Source organism: Octopus sinensis, linkage group LG2 (assembly GCF_006345805.1).
Source record: "Octopus sinensis linkage group LG2, ASM634580v1, whole genome shotgun sequence".
In the NCBI taxonomy this organism is placed as follows: Eukaryota; Metazoa; Mollusca; class Cephalopoda; order Octopoda; family Octopodidae; genus Octopus; species Octopus sinensis.
In genome coordinates, this window is record NC_042998.1 from 247,501 (window position 1) to 272,630 (window position 25,130).

Consider the following 25,130-nt stretch of genomic DNA (forward strand, 5'->3'; position numbering starts at 1 on the left):
CGTGATCGTTGCCAGAGCAGCTAACTGGCTTCCGTGCCAGTGGCACGTAAAAGGGCACCATTTGAGCGTGATCGTTACCAACATCGCCTTACTGGCAGCTGTGCAGGTGGCATGTGTAAAAGGATTCCAGTGAGGTCGTTGCCAGTACCGCCTGACTGGCCTCCATGCTGGTGGCACGTAGAAAGCACCCACTACACTCTCAGAGTGGTTGGCATTACGAAGGGCATCCAGCTGTAGAAACTCTGCCAAATCAAGATTGGAGCCTGGTGCAGCCATCTGGTTTGCCAGCCCTCCATCAAAATCGTCCAACCCATGCTAGCATGGAAAGCGGACGTTAAACGATGATGATGATGATGATGTATACAATATGATACTGTTTTCTTGGCTGAGAAAATAGGCATTTAAAACTGCTCATTAACTAGCTGGCAACAACAGAAGGGTCGTTCACATATGAGCCATCTTAGTATTGAAGCAAACTGATTCATAATTTCACAACAATAAAGTCATGTGCCATAGTAGAAAATACTAAAACGTCTTTGCCTTTCACCTTGTCTGCTAAGTGGTTGATAGGTCTTGTCTTAGTTCTGCAATTTCCTTTAGAAGCTTATCTGTGCAGTACTGATAATTTTTATCTAATTCTACACGATTAGTTTTCTTTGTGTGAGAACAAATTTACTAACATCTTTCATGTGCATTTGCCTGTTTCTCCAGATAGTGGTTTATTATTATTATTATTATTATTATTATTATTATATTATCATTGAGTGAGAAAGCAGCACATACCATCAAAGTGACACTGGGGCACAAATATATGAAACCCAATATACCCATCATGACTACCCATAAGAACACACCAGGTACATGCATCACAACAATATGTGCATGATATGGTCATATCATATCAAGATAAATAGTGCATGACGTTGTGGGTGGGGTCCAGTTACAATTTTCTTGTAGTTGAGTAGCCCATGCCACTCAAAAGCTCCCTGAATAAGGGATAAGGGTTGTTTAAGGATGATGAATGAAACACCCATGTTTCCAGGGGTCAATTATTCAAACCCCCAAAGAATTTTCCTCAACACATGGCTATGTTATTATTATTATTATTATTATTATTAACCATTTGTATTTAGATTAGCCTGTCAAATGTAATGTTTATTTATTATTACTGTTTTGGATCCATCATGCATTATCTTGTAACTTTGAGATTTTGATAATATGATTATTTTTAGAATAACATTGTAGAATAGGTGTAGGAGGTTGGATCTTGCAATTTTGCTGGAATATTTTGGCCAGATATGGCAGGTTTAAACACTAAAGGGTTAATATTGAAAAGGCGACTAGCTGTTAGAATCATTAACACAGTGGGCAAAATTCTTAGTGGCATTTTGTCTGTGTTAACGTTTGATGCACTTACTCTGAATTGTAAAATTGCTGGCTTTCAGACTAAATTACAAAGTTATTATTACCTTCACCTTAGTGAAGGTGGAGGTATTGTTTTCAGTCGTGTTTGTTTGTTTGTCTGTGGACAAGATATCTCAAGAACCGCTGGATAGATTCTGATGAAACTTTCGGGAATGTTTGGTCTTGTGACTGGCAGGAACTGATTAAATTTTGGGATTGATCTCATACTGGACAAGGATTCTTGATTATTTTTCCTCTTTTTTACTTAATTTTTGAGAGAGGTCGGGTTCATTTTTAGTATTCTCGTTTGGGAGAGCAGTTGAGTTTATTTCAGATATTCTCATTTTAAAAATCATTTCTGGCTAATCGTTGAGAGGACATTGGTATTGCCTTGGCAGAGGTTTGTGCTCTGTGAGTGCTCTTGTTATTATTATTATTATTATTATTATTATTATTACTTTTTTTTCTTCTTTCAAATTTTCTTCCATTTCTTGCCGAGTGTCTTCCCGACTCCTAGGGCAAAGAAACTCATAGTGTATATTGGTAGGCCATTAAATCAAACTCAGTAGTTCGTTCATTTTAAAAAATTTTTTTTTTTTTTTAAAGTTAAATTAAAATACATGAGCAGCAACAGTTCTCACATCGACAATGCTCTTCTCAATACGTGTGATGTACCAGTTAAGACAATCTTTTGCACTTCTTGCAGGGATGGTAAGCCAGGGATCATTCTCATATAATTTTCGGTTCCCTTCTTGATCATTCCTAGTGCTCCTACGATCACTGGTATTGTAACCGCCTTGAGATGCCACATTTTCTCAATTTCAATGAGTAGGTCTTTATATTTTCTGAGCTTGTCAAACTCTTTCGCTGAGATATTATGATCACAGGGGATGCTCATGTCGATCAATAAGCAAACTTTATTGTTTTGGTCTTTCACAACAATATCTGGTTTATTGGCCTTGATGGTTCGGTCTGTATGTACTGGAAAGTCCCACAGAATGGTTACATTTTCTCCTTCAGTTACAGCCTCAGGGTGGTGATTATACCACTTGTCGGCAGTTTTGATATTGTAATGCCGACTTATTAGCCAGTGGAGATATTGGCCAACTCTGTCATGTCTTAATTTATACTCCACTGGTGCTAAGACTTTACATCCAGAGATTAGGTGGTCCACTGTTTCAATCATGTCGTTGCAGAATCGGCATTTTGGGTCTGCTCCATTTTTCATCACATTGGCCTGGTAGTTCCGGGTTGATAGGCTTTGGTCTTGAGCAGCCAGGATGAAACCTTCGCTCTCTGCTTTTAGCCCTGAGCTCCGCAGCCACTGATGGGTTTGCTCCTGGTCAACATCAGCTTGTTTGCTGTGGGTCACATATTTGCCGTGCAGAGGTTTCTCCTCCCACCTATCAGCCAATTGCTCGTGCGCTTTTTTCATTGCCATCATTTTCACCTTCTTTGCAACAATAGTTGCCGTACTTCCCTCGGGTTGTTCAGTTTGGGTATCCTGCACGAGATCAATAGCAAATTTTTTGCTTTCCTTTATAATAGAATGAAGCTTCTTTCGTCTCTCGTGATTTTCCACGAGCTTTAGCATCCAGTCATTCGATATTTCGAGATATTTGGCCAGTCCAATTGTGGTTGTTTTGTAAGCTAGTTCAAATTGGATCAGGCCTCGACCTCCTTGGGCTCTGGGAAGGTAAAGGCGATCTACGTCTGCCTTTGGGTGGTGCATCCTATTACAACTCAGCAGCTTGCGTATTTTTTATTATTATCATTATTATTATTATTATTATTATTATTATCATTATTATTATTATTATTATTATTATTATCATTATTATCCTTATTATTTGAATGTCTGAAAGTATTATGAGACTTTACTATTTTGAGTATTTCAATATTTATTTATACAGGAATTCAGTTTTGCTGTCTAGGCTGAGTTGTTTGAAATTATTAAGTTACTTTCCATAACATTTACATGTATATAATATACACCAACATATGCATATATTGTATATCATGATGATATGCAATGTATGCATATACATATATTAATATATATACACACACACATATGTATATAAATATATAAACATATATATTAATATCTAAAAATTAATATTTCATTTCAATAATTAAATTTTAACTTTAATATTCACATTTCCTAGAGTATGATGTATGTAAGTCCTTACATAAATATCTGATTTCATTATTATGAAATGGTTCTGTAGGCAAGTCTCTTCCTATGTCTCATGCACTCTGAGGTTAGGTCATAGTGATATATTGAAATATATATTGAGAAATACCTATAATATATATATATATAATATATATATATATGTGCACTTATATACATATATATGAATATAATATGCTTATAGATTCATATATAAACACATATGCACACATACATACATACATAAATGCAAGTGTGTAGCAGAAGAGAAGTCTGTGGTAAGCTGTTTTTATTTTATACTTCACTTCATTTTACTTACATTGCTAATAAAATAATCTCATTCTGCCTTCACTATAGATAGCTTTAGGCCTGTGCATTACTAATATCATTGTTGTTGTTGTTGTTGTTATTATTATTATTATTATCATCCTTACTTTTAGTCATATCTATATATATAAAACTGTAGTTGTGTGAGTGTCTGTCTCCTACGATTTAGATTCCTAACTCCTCCCACATTTTGCGGTGCAGTTTAGCCAAATTCGGGTATCTTATAGTCGTGATTAATATCAAGCCCGTCTGGCTATTAGCACACGTCTACAATGAGTCTACGATTTTAAAAATAATTTAACATCATTTTTTATTCCATTTTAATGCATAATTTTCCGTGTGTCGATGGCGGCGGAGTTGGCGTCCACGCTCAAACACCTGCACCTGTGTTTGCTTCTCCCCCTTCTTCCCTCCCTCGTGAAGCTGTGGGGAAGGGAGTTTAAGGAAATTAATGTCGTAATGCGTTGTCAAGGAGACCAGCGTTCTTTTAGAACAACGACTTCATGGCTTGAAGACACCAAAACAGAAATGGCTAAGAAAGCCCGAATTGGCATCTATAAGGGAAGTAACTCTCTAAAAATGCTTATATAGTTATTTCCCTTACAAACCCGAGCAACGCCGGGCGATACTGCTAGTTATTATTAAAGTGGTGAACTGGTAGAGTCATTAGCATGCTTAGTCGCATTTCTTCTGGCTTCATGGTCTGAGTTCAAATGCCACAAAAGTAGATTTAGCTTTTTATTTTTTGGGGCTCAATGAAATGAGTATCAGTCAAATGCTGGTGTTGATGTAATTGACTAATCCCTCTACCAAATTTCAGGCCTAGTGTCTCTCATAGAAAGGATTATTATTACTATTATTACTATTATTATTATTATTATTATTATTATTATTATGAAGCTGTTACATGGTATTGCTGTTAAAATCCATTTAATTATGCTTCCTATCAGACTACATTTTAAGGAACTTAAATGAGAAATATTCTTGTCCCTTCCTCTATTATGAGCCTTCTATGCGCTGTTTTTACTTTGCCTCAAGGACTTTCCAGATAATTTTGGTTAATACCCATAAATATATTATTACTATTATAAATAGTATTATCGAGGAAGGTGGACTGCAGAACTGGTAGGTATGAGATAAAATGCAGTATATTATTTTACTGTATTCTTTATATTTTGAGTTCAAAATCTCGCTCAAGTTGACTTTTATTGTGAATTTCTTTGAGTGTTGATCTAAATAAGTTCCAGTTACATACTGGAGTGGATTTAACCAGTTACTCTCCTAGAAATATATACCAATTTCACCTAGAAATATATGGCTTTGTATCAAAGTTAGATATCATTATTATATTCATCATCACCACCAAGATGTGGTTAAGGAGCTCACTAGGTAGCCACATGGTTTCAGGTTCAGTTCCTCTGCATGGTACTGTAGGCAAGTGTCTTCTACTACAGCTCCAGGCCAACCAATGCATCAAGAAACTGTGAAAGTCTGTTTTATATATACATATGTGTGTGCGTGTGTGTGGGTGTGTGTATACATATAAATACACACATATATATGTGTATTTTTATATATATTCTAGCAAAAACTGTCCGATGAACGGCAACGGGAAACTCAGAGTAACAGGTTTTGTTGAATTTTCTGCTGCTTTAAATAAAGCATATTACTCTACCACTGGTATTTGAGTACTCTTTTTTCCACCTTGTTTCACATTTATGTGTTTACTCCGGTATATATATATATATATATACATATAAATATATTTATATATATACATATATATATAAATAAATAAATATAAATATATGTAAATAAATATATATAAATATGTATATAAATATATATATATATGTATATAAATATGTATATAAATATATATATAATATATATATATATGTATATAAATATGTATATAAATATATATATATATATATATATATATGTATGTATATATTTATAAAAATACATACATGCATATATACACATATGTTTTTAGAGTGTTTTTCATGCAACCAGATATTTAAATATTTAAGTTTTAAATTGTTGAAGTATATGTTTTCATATCAGTTTATTTTCTAACACAAACTGCTTCACTATGGAAGTCAATTCTTTGAATTTAAGTAATGCATCTTAGTTCAGGACCTAACAAAATGCCTATACATAGAAGTAAATTTAATAGCTTTTGAGAATGAAGTGAAACAACTGAATATCCTTGATAAGGACCCTAATTAATTAGTCAATATTATTACAACAGATATGAATTATGAAGATGATATTTAAGAGAAAACTAAAAATAGATTTCTCTGATGAATATGGTGAAAACAAAATGGACAGTTGTCAAGATGTTAGTTGAGAAATCATACCTAATCATACAAGATGTTAGTTAAAAATGGAAAACTGGAATTCCAACATGCAGAGAAAAACAGCCATTTCACATATGCAATATTTTCAGCATTGACCTCAGAATTGCTTATTTAGATAGCAGAAGATGAAAAAACAAAAAGCAAAAACACCCATTAGTATGGAATGAAAAACTTACAATCAAAATGCTGACAAAATTAAAATTACTTTTAAATGCATTTCTTATTAGTCAAGATTCAAAACTATTTAATAGGACCACAGAAAGCAGGTTTCTTAATTTTTCTTCCCACCGTATTGGTGTTATTTGATTTGCACACATATATATATATATATATATATATGAACTAATATAATATCTGGTCTTCCATGTTAGCACAAAATATCCTGAAAGATCATACCAACACTTCACAACTTACAAAATCAAACAAGATGCAAACTGATCAGATTATCCTAATGCACTTGCCAAAACCAATCAATCATTCGATAGCAGAATGTAAAGAGCCGTTCCAGGAACAGAACAAGAACAACAGTAACAGCAAAAACCAGATGTATTCAATGTTAGAGCAAAGGCATTTCATTGACAATTTCCATGTCATGAATTTAATCAATCAGAACTGACTGAAGTTGGTTAGCAGCAGGAACAGCAATGTCCTGGATAGAATTACTTATCATTAAAGATACACAATGCAGAGTATGAAAGTAATATGTTCTCACACTAAAATGAATGCACACATTTAGAACTACAAGGTACAACAACCTCTACTAATTATAAGGGCAGAATAGATATGTTTGAAAATAAATGTCAGCGATAGTGTGTATATGTATGTATGTGAGCAGGACATTAATGATAGCCTACTGAAATATTAGAATTAAATGCAATCATATGATTATAGACCGTTTAGTATGTAGCAAGAGAACTACTGAAAGTAGTGTATTAATAGAAAGTCAAAACAATAAGATTGTTTATAAAAACAAGATTTTTCATTGATTCTTTTTTTTTTTTTTAAGATAAATCTTATTGATAAATGACATATAAAGAGGGAGATCAAAAATTCCAAATTTTGTACAGGATTTGAGAAAAACATATGAAACGGGAAAAGAAACCCCAGAAACATGCATACATAAAAACATGGAGTCATCATACACATTGGTAAGATTGGTAAACACAGTGCACAGAACATGTTACAAAACAATATTTAATATGTATAAACATGAATACAAACGAAGTTAAATAAGCTACAATCTTATTAGTGTATTTTTTTAAGTGTATATAATTTATAAAGATGGGTATAAGAAAATTTTATTTTACCTTTGCAGTGGGTACCATTTCCATGGAATCCAGACTTACACTGGCAGATGTATCTTGTTGTGAGATTCACACAAGTTGCATTGACATGACAATTATGGTCTAATGCACAAAAATTGGTTCCTGGAAAAAAAATAATATCAGTCAACATTGCTAAAATGGCTCAGGTTTTCTGTGAGTAAACAAAACATTTAAATCAGTCCGAATATGTTTGGGACATATTTGAGCTGTACAAACTGCTATTTGCCATTTTTACCCACTCTTGGTAAGAATGAATCTAATATCCAAAACTTCTTTGAAGCTAATATTTCTGACAGCTGGAGTGATAAGATAAAAAGCAACAAACAGAATAAAACCATAGTGATATAAATGAAGATGGATCTTGGTCAGAATTTCCAACCATGAATGTTCAATTGTTCAACCAACTAAAATACTAGACCCATTGAATTAGCATGGAGCTGGCTGAGTATTCCACATATACACACATTCTTATTGTAATTCTCATGTGGCATCAGCAGGACTCAAAGTTACAAGGCTGCACCATTAAATTACTGGTAAAATCTATCCAGGAGGTTTCCACATAATATCCATTTATCCAGTTTCACGCACAAGGTATAGGTTGACCAAAGGCTAAAGAAAATGACATCATTTGCCTCAGTTGCCATACAACAATATTGAAACTTTGTCCTTACTTCTTAATTATTTCATTATACAGCACCTAACTGCAGAATAACCAGTTTGTGAAATAACAATCCTACTTACTAAAATTCAATCAATCAGACAATTGTAGATATCAGATTTCTAACTATGCACAGGATAACATTATACCTCTGGGTAATTGTAATAAACAGAAGCGAATACCAATACATTAGCAATATATATATATATATATATATATATATATATATAGCTCAAGTTTAAACCTCTTGAGCACCACTAAGTGTATTTCTATCTAGAGAATATATGATTCTCAGCAATGAATTACACACACACACATACACACATATGTAAGCATGTGTGTACACATACACCTTTAGTTTATTATATAAAGTATGTTAGCTCCATTTTGACATATCATTTTTATACAGAAGGCATTCTTGAGAAAAATTTCCCATGTATTTTAACTTCCTAATGAGTGAATAAGTTTTTGTCTAAAATGCTGATTATCTTCCCATAGTTGTCCTAAAGTTTGGTAAATATATGTAAGAGTATGTTTCACTGAGGAGGTCTAATAAGATTGAGACATAGCATTATACCTGCACTGGCCAAAGATCAGACTTACTCCTTACAGGAAACCACAAAACAATTTTAAATCAATTTGAATTTTGAAGTTGTCTCCTTTGCCTTTAAAGAAGAATTATTGTTAATATTAATGACTTTCTTATCATTATAGGTATAATTTTAATTCATTAAAATTTTTAATGGCTAAGTAATTAAATATGGTAGCCCCTTCCACCTAAGTACATGATCTTCAAGCAGAAAGTATTCCTTTGAATGTCATTATTTTATAAGTCAGAGGAAAGGGAAAAACAGGATTTGAAATAACATATAAAGTTCTTTTTGCTGAGCTTTCTACCTTTTCTGGCAACTTACACAGATTAACATGAAATACATTCAAAGACTAGGAAGACAGCCGAAACAGTAGATCATCCTTTGGTTAAGGTAGATCTTTCATCCCTTATTTCCCATATAAATTCTCATTGAGAGCAACTTTATCTGACATTCTCCTGATAATGTCAAAGAAATATTTACGACAGAAATCTCTTGGGAATATTGATCTGGGATGAGCATATCTATTCATTATCTTTTATCACATTTCTGGCTTCTGGTAAAAATGTTTATTGCCTTTTTCTTCCAGTGTCTTATAAATTTAGCAAAATTAGTTATTGAAAAATTACAATTCCTCAGATTTCTTGATGAAAGTGTTAGCTAGGCCTCATATGTATCTCATATGTGGTAAAGTTAATTCAGTTATTTAATTCCAAGAGATCTGTATTCCATCAGATTAAGAATATGCAAACAAATACAAATATAACACACATGCATATATATACAGTAAAAATATGTAACATCAAACACTATATTTTTCTTCAATTGTTTCGAATTTCAATTGCTGAATAGATATATATTATAAAAATGTATGTTCATTATTGGAACATGTATGCACTGTTTATATATATATATATATATGTGTGTGTGTGTGTGTATATATATATATGTATATATATGTATATACACACACACATATACATGCATATAATCAGTCAGTTGTTCATAAGTCTGAAAAAAGCATATAAAATGTTCTGGAGCAGTGATATTTTATGTAGTAATTGGTTATGGTTGGTCAGAAAGCAGGGAAGCCCATGTCTCCAACATAAATTTTCTCTCATGAGGGCACTTACTGGGCTTCTCTACTTGCTGTCAAGTGAATAGAAATCATACAAAAACTAACTCCTTTTTAAGACAACTGGACAAACCTTTTGAAGACAACCATTCAAAGGAAGGTAACTCCATCTTGCCCAGAAGGAGTTTTTGCTTCAAAGAATTTCATTTCAGGCATTTATTTCACAACCTTGCTGACCAAGACTGTATCCTTCTTTTAGTAAAAAGGTTATGTGCCTCTAACTAGTAGGTTTGATGAGTCATCTATACTGCTAAGAGCAATAATAGACGTGAAACCAATGGTAATTCTCTGACCAGCAATAACCAACACATAAAATATATAATATACATATCACAAGAGGAGAGGTTGGCAAAAAAGCCACACTTGCAAGCTTTATTTCAGTTTATGTGCCTATCCTTATCATGAATGTTGGGTAAAGACAGAAAGAATGTGATTGCAAATACAAGCAGTCAAAATGAGGTTTCACCAAAAGATCTTTGGAGTAAGGTTACTTTATAGGGTATATAGCTCAGAGATCATGGAGTCTGTCCAGGTTGAGCTGGTACTTCTTTGTATTGAAAGGGCACAGCTCAGGTACTATGCACATGTGATTAGAATGTTGTAGGAAAGAATTGCAAAACAGAGTCTTCAAGCTGAGCCAACCAGCAAGAGACCTAGGGGTAGACCTAGAATGAGATTGCTGGATAATATCCATAGTCCCAGTTGGCTACACTTGGGGAACCAACTGAAATGTCTAATGATGATTGCTTGTGATAGAACCCTTTGGTGAAGTTGCCTGAGGACTCTACTACCATGAATCTCCCAAGAATAACAAACTAAGAAGATAGATGGATATATATATATATATGATGATATAAATAAAACTGGCACTCTGTCAGTTATGACAATGAGGGTTTGATCCAAAATTAACATGCAAGTGGCTGAGCACTCCACAGACACATATACCCTTAATGTGGTCCTCAGGGAGATGCAGCATGACACATATACATATACAGCACCTGACCAGTTATCCAGCAAAATTGGGGCCTGAAGTGACCAAGATTTCTGGATTTTCCAGTTTTCTGAAGACTGCCTAAATATAAACTTAAAATATAAAATAAACTGAAAGGTTTATTTAAGAGCTAAGCCGTATGTAACAGATTCATTTCATTACATTTCTAAAGCAGGGTCTGTTTGAGATCTATTAATCCACTTAAAATTTTTAAGATAAATCATTCTGCATCACGTATAGAGTACAATGTTTATAGGGTGAAAATTTAACAAAGAAAAATAAAGTACATGATATTATTTAAAAGATACAAGTACGAATTAATACACTTCTGATGTAGGGTTAAATCTTTGTCAATCCACTTAAGAAATTAAAGAACAATACTATTTTTAACACACCGTATGCAAATTAACCAACTTCAAAAAACAGGGTCCATTTACTCAATTCAGGGTACAATATATTGTACAGTATTCTTGGATTTCTGGAAACTGGATAAAAGGTTTGACACTGTATATGTATTCAATATTTGTACACTGGTATTTGTACTTTGTGTGAGATTATAATTTGTCAAAATACCTACCATTGCATATTGGGCAGCATTCTCCATCAATATATATTCTACTGTCCTTTGAGCAATTTAGTTCAGGGCATGAAGTCTGGTTACAAACTATGCTTGCATTCTGAAATAGTGAAATATCAAAAGCAAACAAGACAAAATAGATTATATAAAAAAAGAAACAATAACAATATTCATGTTTTACAAATTTATAGCAATATAAACAAGAGTGCATTTTGCACCAAGAGCCAATATGAGAGTGTCTGTCATAGTATCTACCTCTGTATAGTTTGTTCTAACAGAACATCCATGTTTAAGTGGGGATAAATTTTACCTTCTGGTATTAATACTGTTTCTGTTGCTAATATATATTTTTTTAACAAGCTCACTGGCTAATTGTGACAGCAGTGCTTGTTCTGACACTGTTTTTCTATATATTGCTGATAGGGAGATGAGTTACTGCTACCTCTAGTGGTCAAGTGTTCATCATTGACGAGACCAAGGAAGGTCGAAATCATGTGATCTGGTCATCTCGGCACTGGAGATGGCAAAGTTTCATCTCCCCACTAGTGATATAAATAGGAGTGTTTTTTGCACCAAAAGCCAATATAGTATCTACTGCAGTGGATACTATATTGTTTGTTCTAACAACATCCATGTTTAAGTGCAGATAAATTTATAAATATTGCTTTCTTTTACCATTTCTTTGCTTCAGTCATTGGACTCTGGCCATGCAGGGACACTGGACACTGCCTTGAAAAGTTTTTTGTCAAACAGAACAAATAAACTCCAATATTTATTTAAGCATGGCACTTAATCTATCAGTCTCTTTTGTCGAACTGCTAGGCTATGTGGGTATAAACAAACCAGCACCACTTGTCAAGAAGTGAGTGGACAGATCCCCAAAATAAAGACACACACACATATATATGATGGGTGTCTTTCAGTTTCTGTCAAGCAAATTCACACACAAGACTTTGATCAACCTGGGGCTATAGAAGAAGACACTTGGCCACGGTGCCACATAGTAAGTCTGAAACCAAATGTATGTGGTTGGGAAGCAAACCTCTCACCATACAGCCATGCCTACATCTGATAATTTTATTGATAAATCAGTGGGGAAACTATTTTTAAATCAATGGAGGGACCACAGAGGATTTATTCAAAGTATAACACACATACAAGGAATAAAAAAAAGAGACAAAGAAGAAACAGTGAGAGAGAGAGAGAGAGAGAGAGAGAAAGAGGGGGAAAACGAGTGAGAGGTGGTGAGGAGGTTTCTTTGTCAGAGTAATATTCCATAGAACAATGTTTTGTCTACAATAGTTTTGACCTTGAACAATTAATCTGCTACTGTATATGGCTAAGTATTTATTCATTATTTTTCTACATTTATAGTCTTAAAAAATACTATAAAAGTCAAAAGAGGTGGAGGAGAGAAATCTGCTACAGAACTTAACCTTTTTCACACTGACGTATCTGAAACTGCTTTGAGGTCTTTTATATAAATTCTGCCGTTTTCAATTGTTGAAAGTTAAACTAAAATCTTCCACTTTTTTTATCCCAAGTTAAATTCCAAATTTATAACGAAAGTTATTTTACTAATAGGCACAGGAGTGGCTGTATGGTAAGTAGCTTGCTTACCAACCACATGGCTCTGGGTTCAGTCCCACTGCGTGGTACTTTGGACAAGTGTCTTCTATTATAGTCTTGGGCCAACCAAAGCCTTGTGGGTTGATTTGGTAGACGGAAACTGAAAGAAGCCCATCGTATATATATATATATATATATATATATATATGTGTGTGTGTGTGTGTTTGTCCCCACAACATCGCTTGACAACCGATGCTGATGTGTTTACGTCCCCGTAACTTAGCGGTTCGGCAAAAGAGACTGATAGAATAAGTACTAGGCTTACAAAGAATAAGTCCTGGTGTTGATTTGCTCGACTAAAGGTGGTGCTCCAGCATGGCCGCAGTCAAATGACTGAAACAAGTAAAAGAGTAAATCTTACCAAATTCTTGGTTATTTTCAGAATTAAATGAAACATGGAGTTATCATCATTGTCATTTTTTTAACATCCACTCTTCCATGCATAGGACAGACAGAATTTATTGAGGCAGATTTTCTACAACTGAATGCTTTTCCTTTTACTAACCTTCACCTGTTTCCAATCAAGATAATATTTCCCCATGGCTAGACATGTTTTTGAAAGATATTGAAACTGAATGACACCTCTTGTATGGCAGTGACACTCATTTACAACTATCACGTGATATCAAAACAAGGAAACACCAATATACACATGCATATATAAATACACATACACACACACGTGTATGTATATATATATATATATACATACACACACACGTGTATGTATATATATATATATATATATATATATAAATGCTAGACTACTGGTGTTAAATTGATGTTATCAAATTAATATCCAATTTTTCTCCCTCATTTAAAATTTTAACTCATATATATATATCAGTGTTCTCCAGCCAGTTCTATCCTGGGTCGCTTCTTTCAGATTGGCTATGGCCATTCCCGTGTCACTCTTGATGGTGTCAAGCCAGCGGGTTCTTGGTCAGCCACTTCCTCTCTTGCCACTGACCATTCCAAGCATGATGTCCTTCTCCAGGGATTTTCTCCACATAATATGACTGAAATATGCCAATCTATGCTTGGTGATCCTAGCTTCTAGCGACAGTTTTAGCTTGATCTGTTTAAGAACTTCTTCATTAGTGAGCCTCGCTGTCCATTGAATCCGTAAAAGTCTTCTCCAACACCAAAGCTCAAATGTATTAATTCTCTTCTGGTCAGTTTTCTTTAGTGCCCAGGTCTCGCATCCATATGTTGCTATTTGGAAGATGGCTGCATTCACCAATCTGCATTTGGTAGCGAGGCTGATGTCTCTACTCTTCCAGACCCTGCTCATGCTGACCATTGCTTCTCTGCCTGGTACTATCTGCCGCCTTATTTCTGGAGTGCAGTTACCATGAAGTAAAACATCTAATGTTGAATTAGATAATGTTAGACCTCCTGTTGTAATAGGAAAATAATGATCATAATGTAGGGGAAGAACATTTAATAGGTTATCCATGGGTGGGAGCTAATCATCGAGATACTTTAATTCTGGTAGGAATGGCTATAAGTTATATAGCAGTATGTAAAGTTTGCTTGCATATCTACATTTATGGGCTTGTACAATAAAATCTAAAAGACTGAGAGATAATATGGCAAAGATTATTCCTAGTTTTCTGAATGTTTATTTCTTTTAATGAATGGTATGAAATGTGTGTGACATAATGATATATAATACTGTCCAAGGTAGTACCTCAATATGGTTGCAGTCCAATGGCAAATAAAAAAAACCAAAACAACCCAAAATATGATTGTCATTGACAAAGGGACACTAAAATATTGACAATGATGAAGATGATTATCACCAATAAAGAAAAGAATAATTAAAATAGAGCAAAACTTACATCACAGGCACAATAGAAACAGTTACTTTTTTGGAATTTTTCCCCAGGGTTATAATATTCATTGTTATCCATGATACAGCAATCTGTCCAAGAGAAAAGATAACATACATATAGAATGTCTTGTGAACTATACAGCATATACACACACACCTTAACAATAAAGCCGGTTATAATTCTAATAATTTCTGTTTCTAGTACTAAATTACAAACATTTGGGATAGCAGTGGCTCTCATGGCTTTTGATCTTAACTGATTGGAAGTGTCATTATGTACATGTTTTGTCTTGGTATAAAAGATGGCTACAGCAAATATTCTGCTCAGTACCACCGATTTTCTGGTCAATTACTTGACCTTAAACATTTGAGTATGTTTTCTGCTGGTTAAGTTTGCTCTGGCCCCTTCTCTTATACTTTTCCCTATCTTTTGCCCTTCATCTTGTACCATAAAATTGTCTCTCTTAGGGCTTGTAGTCTTGTAATCAGCATGATACCTTCACTAGTGCTGGTACCATGGAAAAAAGCACATATTACATGCTGTAAAGTGGTTGGTGTTAGGAAAGGCATTTAGCCATAGAAAGCATGATGCAGTCTTTGGGCCCATTGGATCCTGATGATGATGATGATGGCAGTGGTGGTGGTGATGATGATGATGATATTACTTGAAGTAGTAAAGTTTCAACATTATAGGAACTCTGTGTGAAACAGCTAAGTAATGTTATTGCTCACTATTTAGATGGCAACATATAAATATTACAGTTATGGTTATACTAAAACACATCTAAAGTGAAGTATAAATTGATCTATACCAAATTAGAAAAAGAAAAAAAAAAAGAAGAAAACATTGATCTAGTTTCAAAAAGACATAAGAGACAGGTTTAGGAGATTTAATTGAGAAGATAACAGTGAAGTGTTAGAAATATAAAAGTTATTGGAAATCAATACATTAATAGACAATTAGTTAAACACATGTTAATATGGATCTGAAACTTACTATCAGATGCTGGTTTACAGCAATCTCGATAAACTGGATTCCGGCAATCCACTACTGAGCAATCCCTGTGTTTACATATAACTGACGTATTCTGATGAAAAATAGAAAGAAAGGCAAATAAAATATTAGATTCCACTGATGCTTCTCTGTTATATAAAATGGATTTTTGAAAACTTTAGAAATAAATTCATATAGTCTAAAACTAGCCAACTTGTTTGCTATGCTGTGATGAGGAAACATTAATAAAATTGATTTGCTAATGATAACAAATCAGTGAACTTTATTAATCTTCTCAAATATACTGGTTAATTCAAAATGAATGGTACAAAAAGAAAACATATGAGGTGGGTACTGAAAAGTTCTTGGCTCTAAGGGTATTGTGAAAGGTCTGTCTGGAGGCCCATCCTTCTTAATTCTTTTACATGGCTTAGAAAAACTGAAGGACTGCTGCAATAAGTGTGTGAATCTGAAAGGGGAATATTTTGAATAAAATCATAATTAATGGATTCTCCTGTGTTTTCTGTTACCCAAAGCCATAAACTTTTCAGCACCCCACCATCTTGTACATGTGAGTGGTGTAATAAATGTATTGCAAAAATAAAAAGTAACATGAAAGAAGGAGGAGAGACTATCAATGGCAAATCATTCACCCTAGCAATCTAGCCTTCTGGAAGATGCCAGTTGAGCTAATTGCCTACACCAATGTGGTGGGACTCATCTTGCTGCATAATGATGTCAGGTATCTCTTCTTTCAACTGGAGTAACAAACAGCCAAATGGACAGTATGTCAAAATAGGTGCACCCGGTAATGGTGGACCATTCATTTTGAATTACCCTGAATACAATTTGAAACTTTGATGAACTTCAATCGTTATTTCAAAAATGTATTTTGTAATATTTAATAAATAAATACTCATAAAACATATTACGTATAAATTTATAAAGATGCAAGCTCTTAAAGCACTTCATTATGTATACCTCTTCATTTGACCTTGATTCATCATAAACCATGATCGTGATACAGTGAGGGGCATAAACTCTTGAAATGGCTATGTAAAGATAGTTTTTTTTCAATCATTACATGCTGATGCTATATAAAAAGCACCTGTACCAGTGCCATGTACAAAGCCCTTGTGCTGGTGCCATGGGAAAAGCATCCAGTACAATTGGCACTAGGAAGGGCATCCAGCTGCAGAAACCATGCCAAACACAGACGACTGGAGCCTAGTGTAGCTCTCTGGCAGGCCAGTTCCTGTCAAACAGTTCAACCCATACCAGCATAGAAAATAGACATTAAATGGTGATGATGAGGAGGCGGAAGGAAGGTTGCATTCATGATCTGTAGCAGAGACTCTCAAGGCTGATGGGAAGTAGGAAGGTATTTTCAAATCAGAAATGTGTCCTGAATGCTTGTAACAGAATGGTGGTATTAAACTGGTTAATGGATTAAATGTACTTCACACAAAAAGGCCATGGCAGGACTTGAACTCAGAATGCAAAGAGCTGCAACAAATATACAAGGCATCCAGTTTAACATTTTTACAGTTCTTCCAATTCACAGCACTGATAAGACAAATTTATTCCTTAGAAATTATCTTCAATGAATTCTATTAATGAGTAAAATCAATCTAAAATACTCCAAAGATTACAATTTATTAAGAGATGGTTAATCTAAAAAAATATATATATATATATAAACTCTGATTTCTATGAAAAATCCTTGGATTACATCCACTTTAACACATTCTGCTTTATTTGTAACCTCATACCAAATACACATGTTTGTACTCTGTATTCTTAGTATTGTACAATTTCTGTAATTCCTTTAAGCTTTTTACTTTGGCAGATTCCATTCCATCTCTGTTCACAGCTATTTATTGCATCAACTCTTTCTTCTCACTCAAACTTGAATCATGTTTTTCTTCTCAGTTTTTCCTTAAGACAATATTCCATCATCTCTTTTTTTTCTTGTTATAAAATTAAATTTCCATGGAGTCTCCCTGCTATGAATAACTAACTTTAAATATAATATCAGCTGCACTAACTTCATGCAACTGTCTATCTTGGCAAAAATCTACACAACATATTGTTGTATCCATTCCCTCCCAGATGAACAAAAACAAAGGTATGTTATTCATGGATAAGTGCCAAAGCTAGCTGAGTCAATAAGATGTCTGTAACCCATGCTGCACTATATCCTTAACACTAAACATTAAACTTTCAATGGCTGTTTATCTAACAGAAAACAGCTACTGCTGGGAAGTGCAGTTCATTACTATAGGTAGCAAGGTCACTTTAATTAAGAAGTACTTCATTAATTTGCTGAGCACAAACCAACCCAAAGATAAAAAAAAAAAACAAACATAAAACTCCAACCTCCTGGCAAAAAAATCCATTATGTATCCCCCTTCAAATTCTCAAACAAAGACAAGGCTTCCCTGATGTCCCATAAGACACAATGCTAAAGGGACGTCACTTAATAATCAATAAAGGATATCCGAAGGCTAGAAATTTCTAAATCCTCAAATGCCTGATTTGTAATGAAGCTGGTTTAAATAAAGAGGAAATTCTAATCCCAAGCATAATGCAACAATTGGCAACAAGTCAAGAAAACCGTGATTATCACTGAAGAATTTAAATGTTATTTTCAACCAACCTTGCATATACAAACTGTACACTTGTTAGGGCTCCACCTCTCCCCCTCTTTTTTCATTGTATCATTATAAATGCAATAATGACAAGGGGACTGTTCCACTTTCAACAATCTTTCTTCTGCCTGCAGAAGCTGAAATATGGAAACAATTTCATTAATCAATAACATATACATGTAATAAAGTTTACAGAATAGAAAAAAAAGAAGAAAAAAAAGAAATAAAAGTACTGACATGACTGGCATTTCTTTCCTACATTTCCATTATTATATAACTTCATCTTATTGAATATACTGAATACAAATGTGAACAAAGATGAAGAGTATAAACAGAAAAGAAAAACCCGGCAAAATCAAAATGATAAACCAAAATCATACAAACAAAACCTATGTTTACATTCAATATATTGAAAAATGTTATTATTTTTTTTAACAAACTTGATAATATATTTACTTCCTTTCCTTTAGATAAATTAATTCCTTTTCAATTTATTTAGTTCAGCAATGTCTTATGTTGTTTTGTAGAATGTTGCATCATTTCACTTAACCACACCCTTAATCAATTCAGAGATAGGCTCCTAAGGCTGGTATAGAGTTTTATGAAATTAGTTTCACTACATCTAGCTAATATTTGAAATATGACCACCCATAACCTTTTAGCATTCAGATTACCCTTTCAAATACAATGCTTATCCATTCACATTGTTTTGAATTAATTATACATTATCTCATAGTTTTCAACGATATGTTTATTTGTTTTTAGAATGACATTGTAAGGTAGGTGTGAGAGGCCAAATCTGGTTAGTTTGAACATAAAACAGGAAGAATATTTTGGCTGGGTATGGCTGGTTTAAATGCTAATGGGTTAATTACAATGACTTTTATTCATTTCATTTGCCATAGAGGCAGTACAGAGATGGGTAGCTTTGCGGGCTGGACAAGACATTGATGAGGCGAATGATAATGATAGAAGAGGATAAGTCTGATGCAGTCTCTCAGCTTACCAGTCCCGGTCAAACTGTCCAACCCATGCCAGCATAGACAATAAACATTAAATGATGATGATAATATCAAACTCTCTGCATTTTCTAGGATAAAGATAGGATGGTCATGGCTGGGATGTCTTTGACCTTATTCTCAATCTCGGCTGGCCTGGTGATAAAAAAAAATCCAAAAATGTCTTAATATGTTAAACTTACTTTTTTATTCAAATCTTGGATATCGCTCTGCATTTTTTCATACATTTTCTGCAGATGTTGATGCTGTGCACATGTCGGGCAACCTGGAAAAGATACAATAATCACCATGAAAATAATATTATAACTGTCTCTAAATTAGGAATAAGGCCAATAATTTTGAAAGGAGGACAATTAAGTTGGTCACAGTATTTTACAGGTTCTATATTTTATTGATCCTACAGAGATGAAAGACAAGGCTCATTCTAGTGCAGTTTGATCTGAGAACGTAAACTGTCAGAAGAAATACACATGGCATTTTTTCTAGTGCACTTACTGGCAATCCACTGCCTATTAAAGTGGTTGGCATTAGGAAGGGTACCAAGCTGTACAAAACCATGCTAAAACAGAAAATAAAGCTTGGTGCATATCTCTGGTCGGTCAGCACCAGTTAATGCACCTGTTCAGCCAATGGAAAGCATGATGATAATAATGAATAGTTCTTTCTAATTTTGGCACAAGGCCAGCAATTTTGAGGTGAGGGAGCAAGCCAATTACATTGATCCTAATGCTCAACTTGTACTTATTTTCTCAATCTCAGAAAGATGAAAGGCAAAGTTAACATTAGTGATGTTTGAACTTAGAATGTAAAGAACTTGAAGAAATGCTTCAAAGCAATATACTAATGATTTTATGAGCTCATCATTATAATAATGATAATAATAATTATTATTTCAAATTTTTGCCACAAGGGTAGCTTGTGAGAGGTGGGGATGAGTCAATTACATCAACCTCCAGTTTTTAAATGGTACTTATTTTTTTGACCCCGAAAGGATGAAAGGCAAAGTCGACCTCAGCGGAATTTGAACTCAGAACGGAGCGACGGGTGGAATACCGCTAAGCATTTCGTCCAGCGTGCTAACAATTCTGCCAGCTCATCAGCTTAATAATATCAATAATAATAATTCTTTTTACTATAGACACAAGGTCTGAAATTTTCGGGGAGGGGACTAGTCGATTACATCAACCCCAGTGTGTAACTGGTACTTAATTTATTGACCCCGAAAGGATGAAAGGCAAAGTTGACCTTGGCAGAATTTGAACCCAGAACATAAAAACAGATGAAATACTGCTAAGCATTTCTCCCGGTGTGCTGTTTCTGCCATCTCACAGACTTTAAGATAATAATAATAATAATAATAATAATCATAATAATAATAATAATCATAATAATAATAATAATCATAATAATAATAATAATGATGATGATGATGATGATGATGATAATAACAATAATAATCCTTTCTACTATAGGCACAAGGCCTGAAATTTTAGGGGATGGGATAAGTTGATAACATCACCCCCAGTAGTCAACTGGTACTTATTTTATCAACCCTGAAGAAATAAGGGGCAAATTCAACCTTGGCAGAATTTGAACTCAGAATATAAAGATAGATGAAATGCTGCTAAGCATTTTGTCCAGTGTCCTAAGGATTCAGCCAGCCCCCAACTGCCTTAACAACATCAATGGCAGCATCAAGAAGAAGAAGAAGAAGAAAAAGGAAGAGGAGGAGGAGAATAAGAATAAGAATGAAAGAATGAATGAATGAAGAGAACTAGCACCTGCACCGGCACCAATATCACCACAGCAATACATATTCAAATAGATGACTTGCCTGATGTATGTGCTAATAAAAATGAAAGGCAGGGTGAGAGTTGATAGATTAGACTAAACTAGACATGTGTGGCAATGTTGATAAAAATGGCTGATTAATGTGTGTGTCTGCGTGTAATGCATACACACACACACACATTAAATTAGATATGTGGGAAGGCTGGAGAGAAGTCTGATTAATCATATATACACATATGTGTGTGTGTATGTGTGTATATATATATATATACTCTTTTACTTGTTTCAGTCATTTGACTGCAGCCATGCCGGAGCACCACCTTTAATCGAACAACTCGACCCCAGGTCTTATTCTTTTGTAAGCCCAGTACTTATTCTATCAGTCTCTTTTGCCGAACCGCTAAGTAACGGGGACATAAACACACCAGCACACCAGACATACAAACACACACGCACACATATATATATATACATATATACGACGGGCTTCTTTCAGTTTCCGTTTACCAAATCCACTCACAAGGCTTTGGTCGGCCCGAGGCTATAGTGAAAGACACTTGCTCAAGGTGCCACGCAGTGGGACTGAACCCGGAACCATGTGGTTTGGTAAACAAGCTACTTACCACAGAGCCACTCCTGCGCCTATATACAGTGGGGTTGGACAAAATAATGGAAACACCTATCATCATAACATAATTTCGAAATATCTATAAAACTGTCAAAAGCTTGTTTATTTTTATGGTTTTGAATTTATTATTAGTGTTGCTTAATATATTTTGCTAAAATTGTTGTTTCCTTTCAGACATTATCAGAAAAAGATAATTAAAATTCATTAAAATGACAGATCTATCAGACTTTCAAAGAGGTGAAATTGTTAGTGCTCGTATGGAAGGCACTAGCCTAATGAAAACAGCTGAAATGTTTGGTGTCTCCAAAGCAATGACAGCCTTTGAGAAAGAGGGAAAGATCTCTTTGTCGAAACAAAACTCTGGAAGAAAACCAAAACTTTTAGATAGGGACTGTCGAACTCTTACGCGAATTGTTAGAAAGGATCACAAAAGTACAGCTCCCAAAATTACTGCAGAGCTTAATGACCACCTAGAGAACCCAGTTTCCACAAAAACTGTTTGCTGGGAGCTGCACAAAGCCAAATTTCATAGGAGGGCTGCAATCAGAAAACCACTACTTTCAAAAGCAAACACTGCAAAGAATCTAGAGTGGAGTAAAAATCTACAGAATTGGTCCCTAGAGCAGTGGAAGAATGTTATTTTATCAGATGAGTCATCCTTTACCTTATTTCCAACCACCGGCTGAGTATATGTGAGATGACAGCCAAAAAAAGCATTTGACTCAGACTGCTTTCTTCCAACTATTAAACATGGAGGAGGATCTGTGATGATCTGGGAGGGCTATATCTTGGAAATCTGCTGGCCCAATGGTTTCCCTTCATGGCAGAATTAATAGTCAAGACTAAGCATTTTATCTGAGCAAATTCATCCTATGGTTGCAGAACTGTTTCTGGAGGGAAACAATCTTTCAGGATGATAATGCACCAATTCACACAGCTAAATTTGTTACTGAATGGTACAAGGAACAGTCTAGTGAAGTTGAACATTTTATTTGGCCACAACAGTCCCCAGATCTTAATATTATTGAACATTTATGGTGAATTTTAGAAAAACAAGTAAGAAGTCGATATCCTCCACCATAATCACTACAAGAACTGGAGACTGTTTTAGCTGAAGAACGGACAAAATTTCCTTTGGAAACAATTCAAACTTTGTATGAGTCCATACCCCGTAGAATTCAAGCTGTAATTACTGCCAAAGGCAGTCCTACCTATCATCATCATTTAGCGTCCGCTTTCCATGCTAGCATGGGTTGGACGGTTCAACTGGGGTCTGTGAAGCCAGAAGGCTGCATCAGGCCCAGTCTGATCTGGCAGTGTTTCTACGGCTGGATGCCCTTCCTAATGCCAACCACTCCGTGAGTGTAGTGGGTGCTTTTTACGTGCCACCTGCACAGGTGCCAGACAGAGCTGGCAAACGGCCATGGACGGATGGTGCTTTTTACGTGCCACCGGTATGGGGCCAGGCAAGGCTGGCAATGGTCACGAATGGATGGTGCTTTTTACGTGCCACCGGCACAAGGCTAATCAGGGCGGCACTGGCAATGGCCACGAATGGATGGTGGTGCCAGACGAGTCTGGCAAACGGCCACGAACGGATGGTGCCTTTTAAGTGCCACCAGCATGGGAGCCAGGCGAAGCTGGCAATGGCCACGAACGGATGGTGCTTTTTACATGCCACCGGCACGAGGCCAGTCGGGGAGGCGCTGGCAACGGCCACATTTGGATGGTTCTCTCATGTGCCACCGGCACTGGTAACTCAGCTGCAATTTCCATTGATCAATTTCGATTCTGATTCTCACTTGCCTCAACAGGTCTTCACAAGTAGAGTTTTGTGTCCCAAGGAGGGAAGGTATGCATAAGTGGGCTGGCTACATCCCATGTAGAAGGCCACGGGTTATGGTCTCACTTGTCCTGCCGGGTCTTCTCGTGCACAACATACTTCCAGAGGTCTCTAGTCATTTCCTCAGTGAGACCTAAAGTTCGAAGGTCGTGCTTCACCACCTCGTCCCAGGTTTTCCTGGGTCTGCCTCTTCCACAGGCTCCCTCAACCGTTAGGGTGTGGCACTTTTTCACACAACTATCTTCATCCATTCTCGCCACATGCCCATACCAGCGCAAACGTCTCTCTTGCACACCACATCTGATGCTTCTTAGGTCCAGCTTTTCTCTCAAGGTACTTACACTCTGTCGAGTATGAGTACTGACATTACACATCCCACACCTGAAACTTCTCCTCCAGTTCTGTTAGTGACTCAGCAATTAGAGCAAGGTCATCAGCATAGAGGAGCTCCCAGGGGTATCCTGTCTTGAATTCCTCCGTTATTGCCTGGAGGACTATGATAAATAGGAGGGGGCTGAGGACTGAGCCTTGGTGGACTCCTACCTCTACCTGGAATACTTCACTGTACTCGTTGCCAACCCTCACCTTACTAGCAGCGTCCCTGTACATGGCTCGCACAGCTCTCACTAACCATTCATCTATCCCTAGTTTTCTCATTGACCACCAAATAAGGGATCGGGGGACCCTGTCGAAGGCTTTCTCCATGTCAACAAAAGCCAGGTACAGGGGGCTTATCTTTGGCTAGGTATTTCTTCTGCAGCTGCCTTACCAGGAATATAGCATCAGTGGCACTTTTCCCCTGGCACGAACCCAAACTGCATCTCATCTAAACTAACTCTCTCTCTAATTAGTTGGGCTATGACCCTCTCTGTAACCTTCATCACTTGATCCAACAGCTTGATACCTCTGTAATTATTTGTATCTAGGGCGTCACCTTTACCTTTGTAGCAGTTGACTAGTGTGCTGCTACACCAGTCATTGTGTATGACTCCTTTGTGTATCACCTGGTTAACTATACGGGTGACTAGGCTATAGCTGACACTACCAGATATTTTGAGCATCTCTGCAGTGATTCCTGATGGGCCTGGGGCTTTCCCTGTCTTCATGCTTCTAATTGCCTTAACTACCAAGGAACTATCAACTCGGATAGCTGGTCCCTCTATTAAAATAAATTCAGTTGAAATTTTAA

At 35.5% G+C, this 25,130-nt stretch overlaps 1 protein-coding gene across 2 annotated transcripts in view; it reads right to left on the bottom strand.

Moving 5' to 3' along the window:
- The window catches only part of LOC115223760 (protein kinase C-binding protein NELL1), a 480,108-nt gene that overhangs the window by 107,765 nt on the left and 347,213 nt on the right, over positions 1 to 25,130 (bottom strand). For both annotated transcript variants that reach the window (XM_036511173.1, XM_029794415.2), the window contains exons 6-11: positions 19,862 to 19,944; positions 18,669 to 18,797; positions 16,013 to 16,103; positions 15,023 to 15,105; positions 11,550 to 11,649; positions 7,581 to 7,700 (exon numbers count right to left, since the gene is read on the bottom strand). In XM_036511173.1, coding sequence (XP_036367066.1) covers positions 7,581 to 7,700; positions 11,550 to 11,649; positions 15,023 to 15,105; positions 16,013 to 16,103; positions 18,669 to 18,797; positions 19,862 to 19,944 — 606 coding nt within the window. The remainder of the gene's footprint in view (positions 1 to 7,580; positions 7,701 to 11,549; positions 11,650 to 15,022; positions 15,106 to 16,012; positions 16,104 to 18,668; positions 18,798 to 19,861; positions 19,945 to 25,130) is intronic.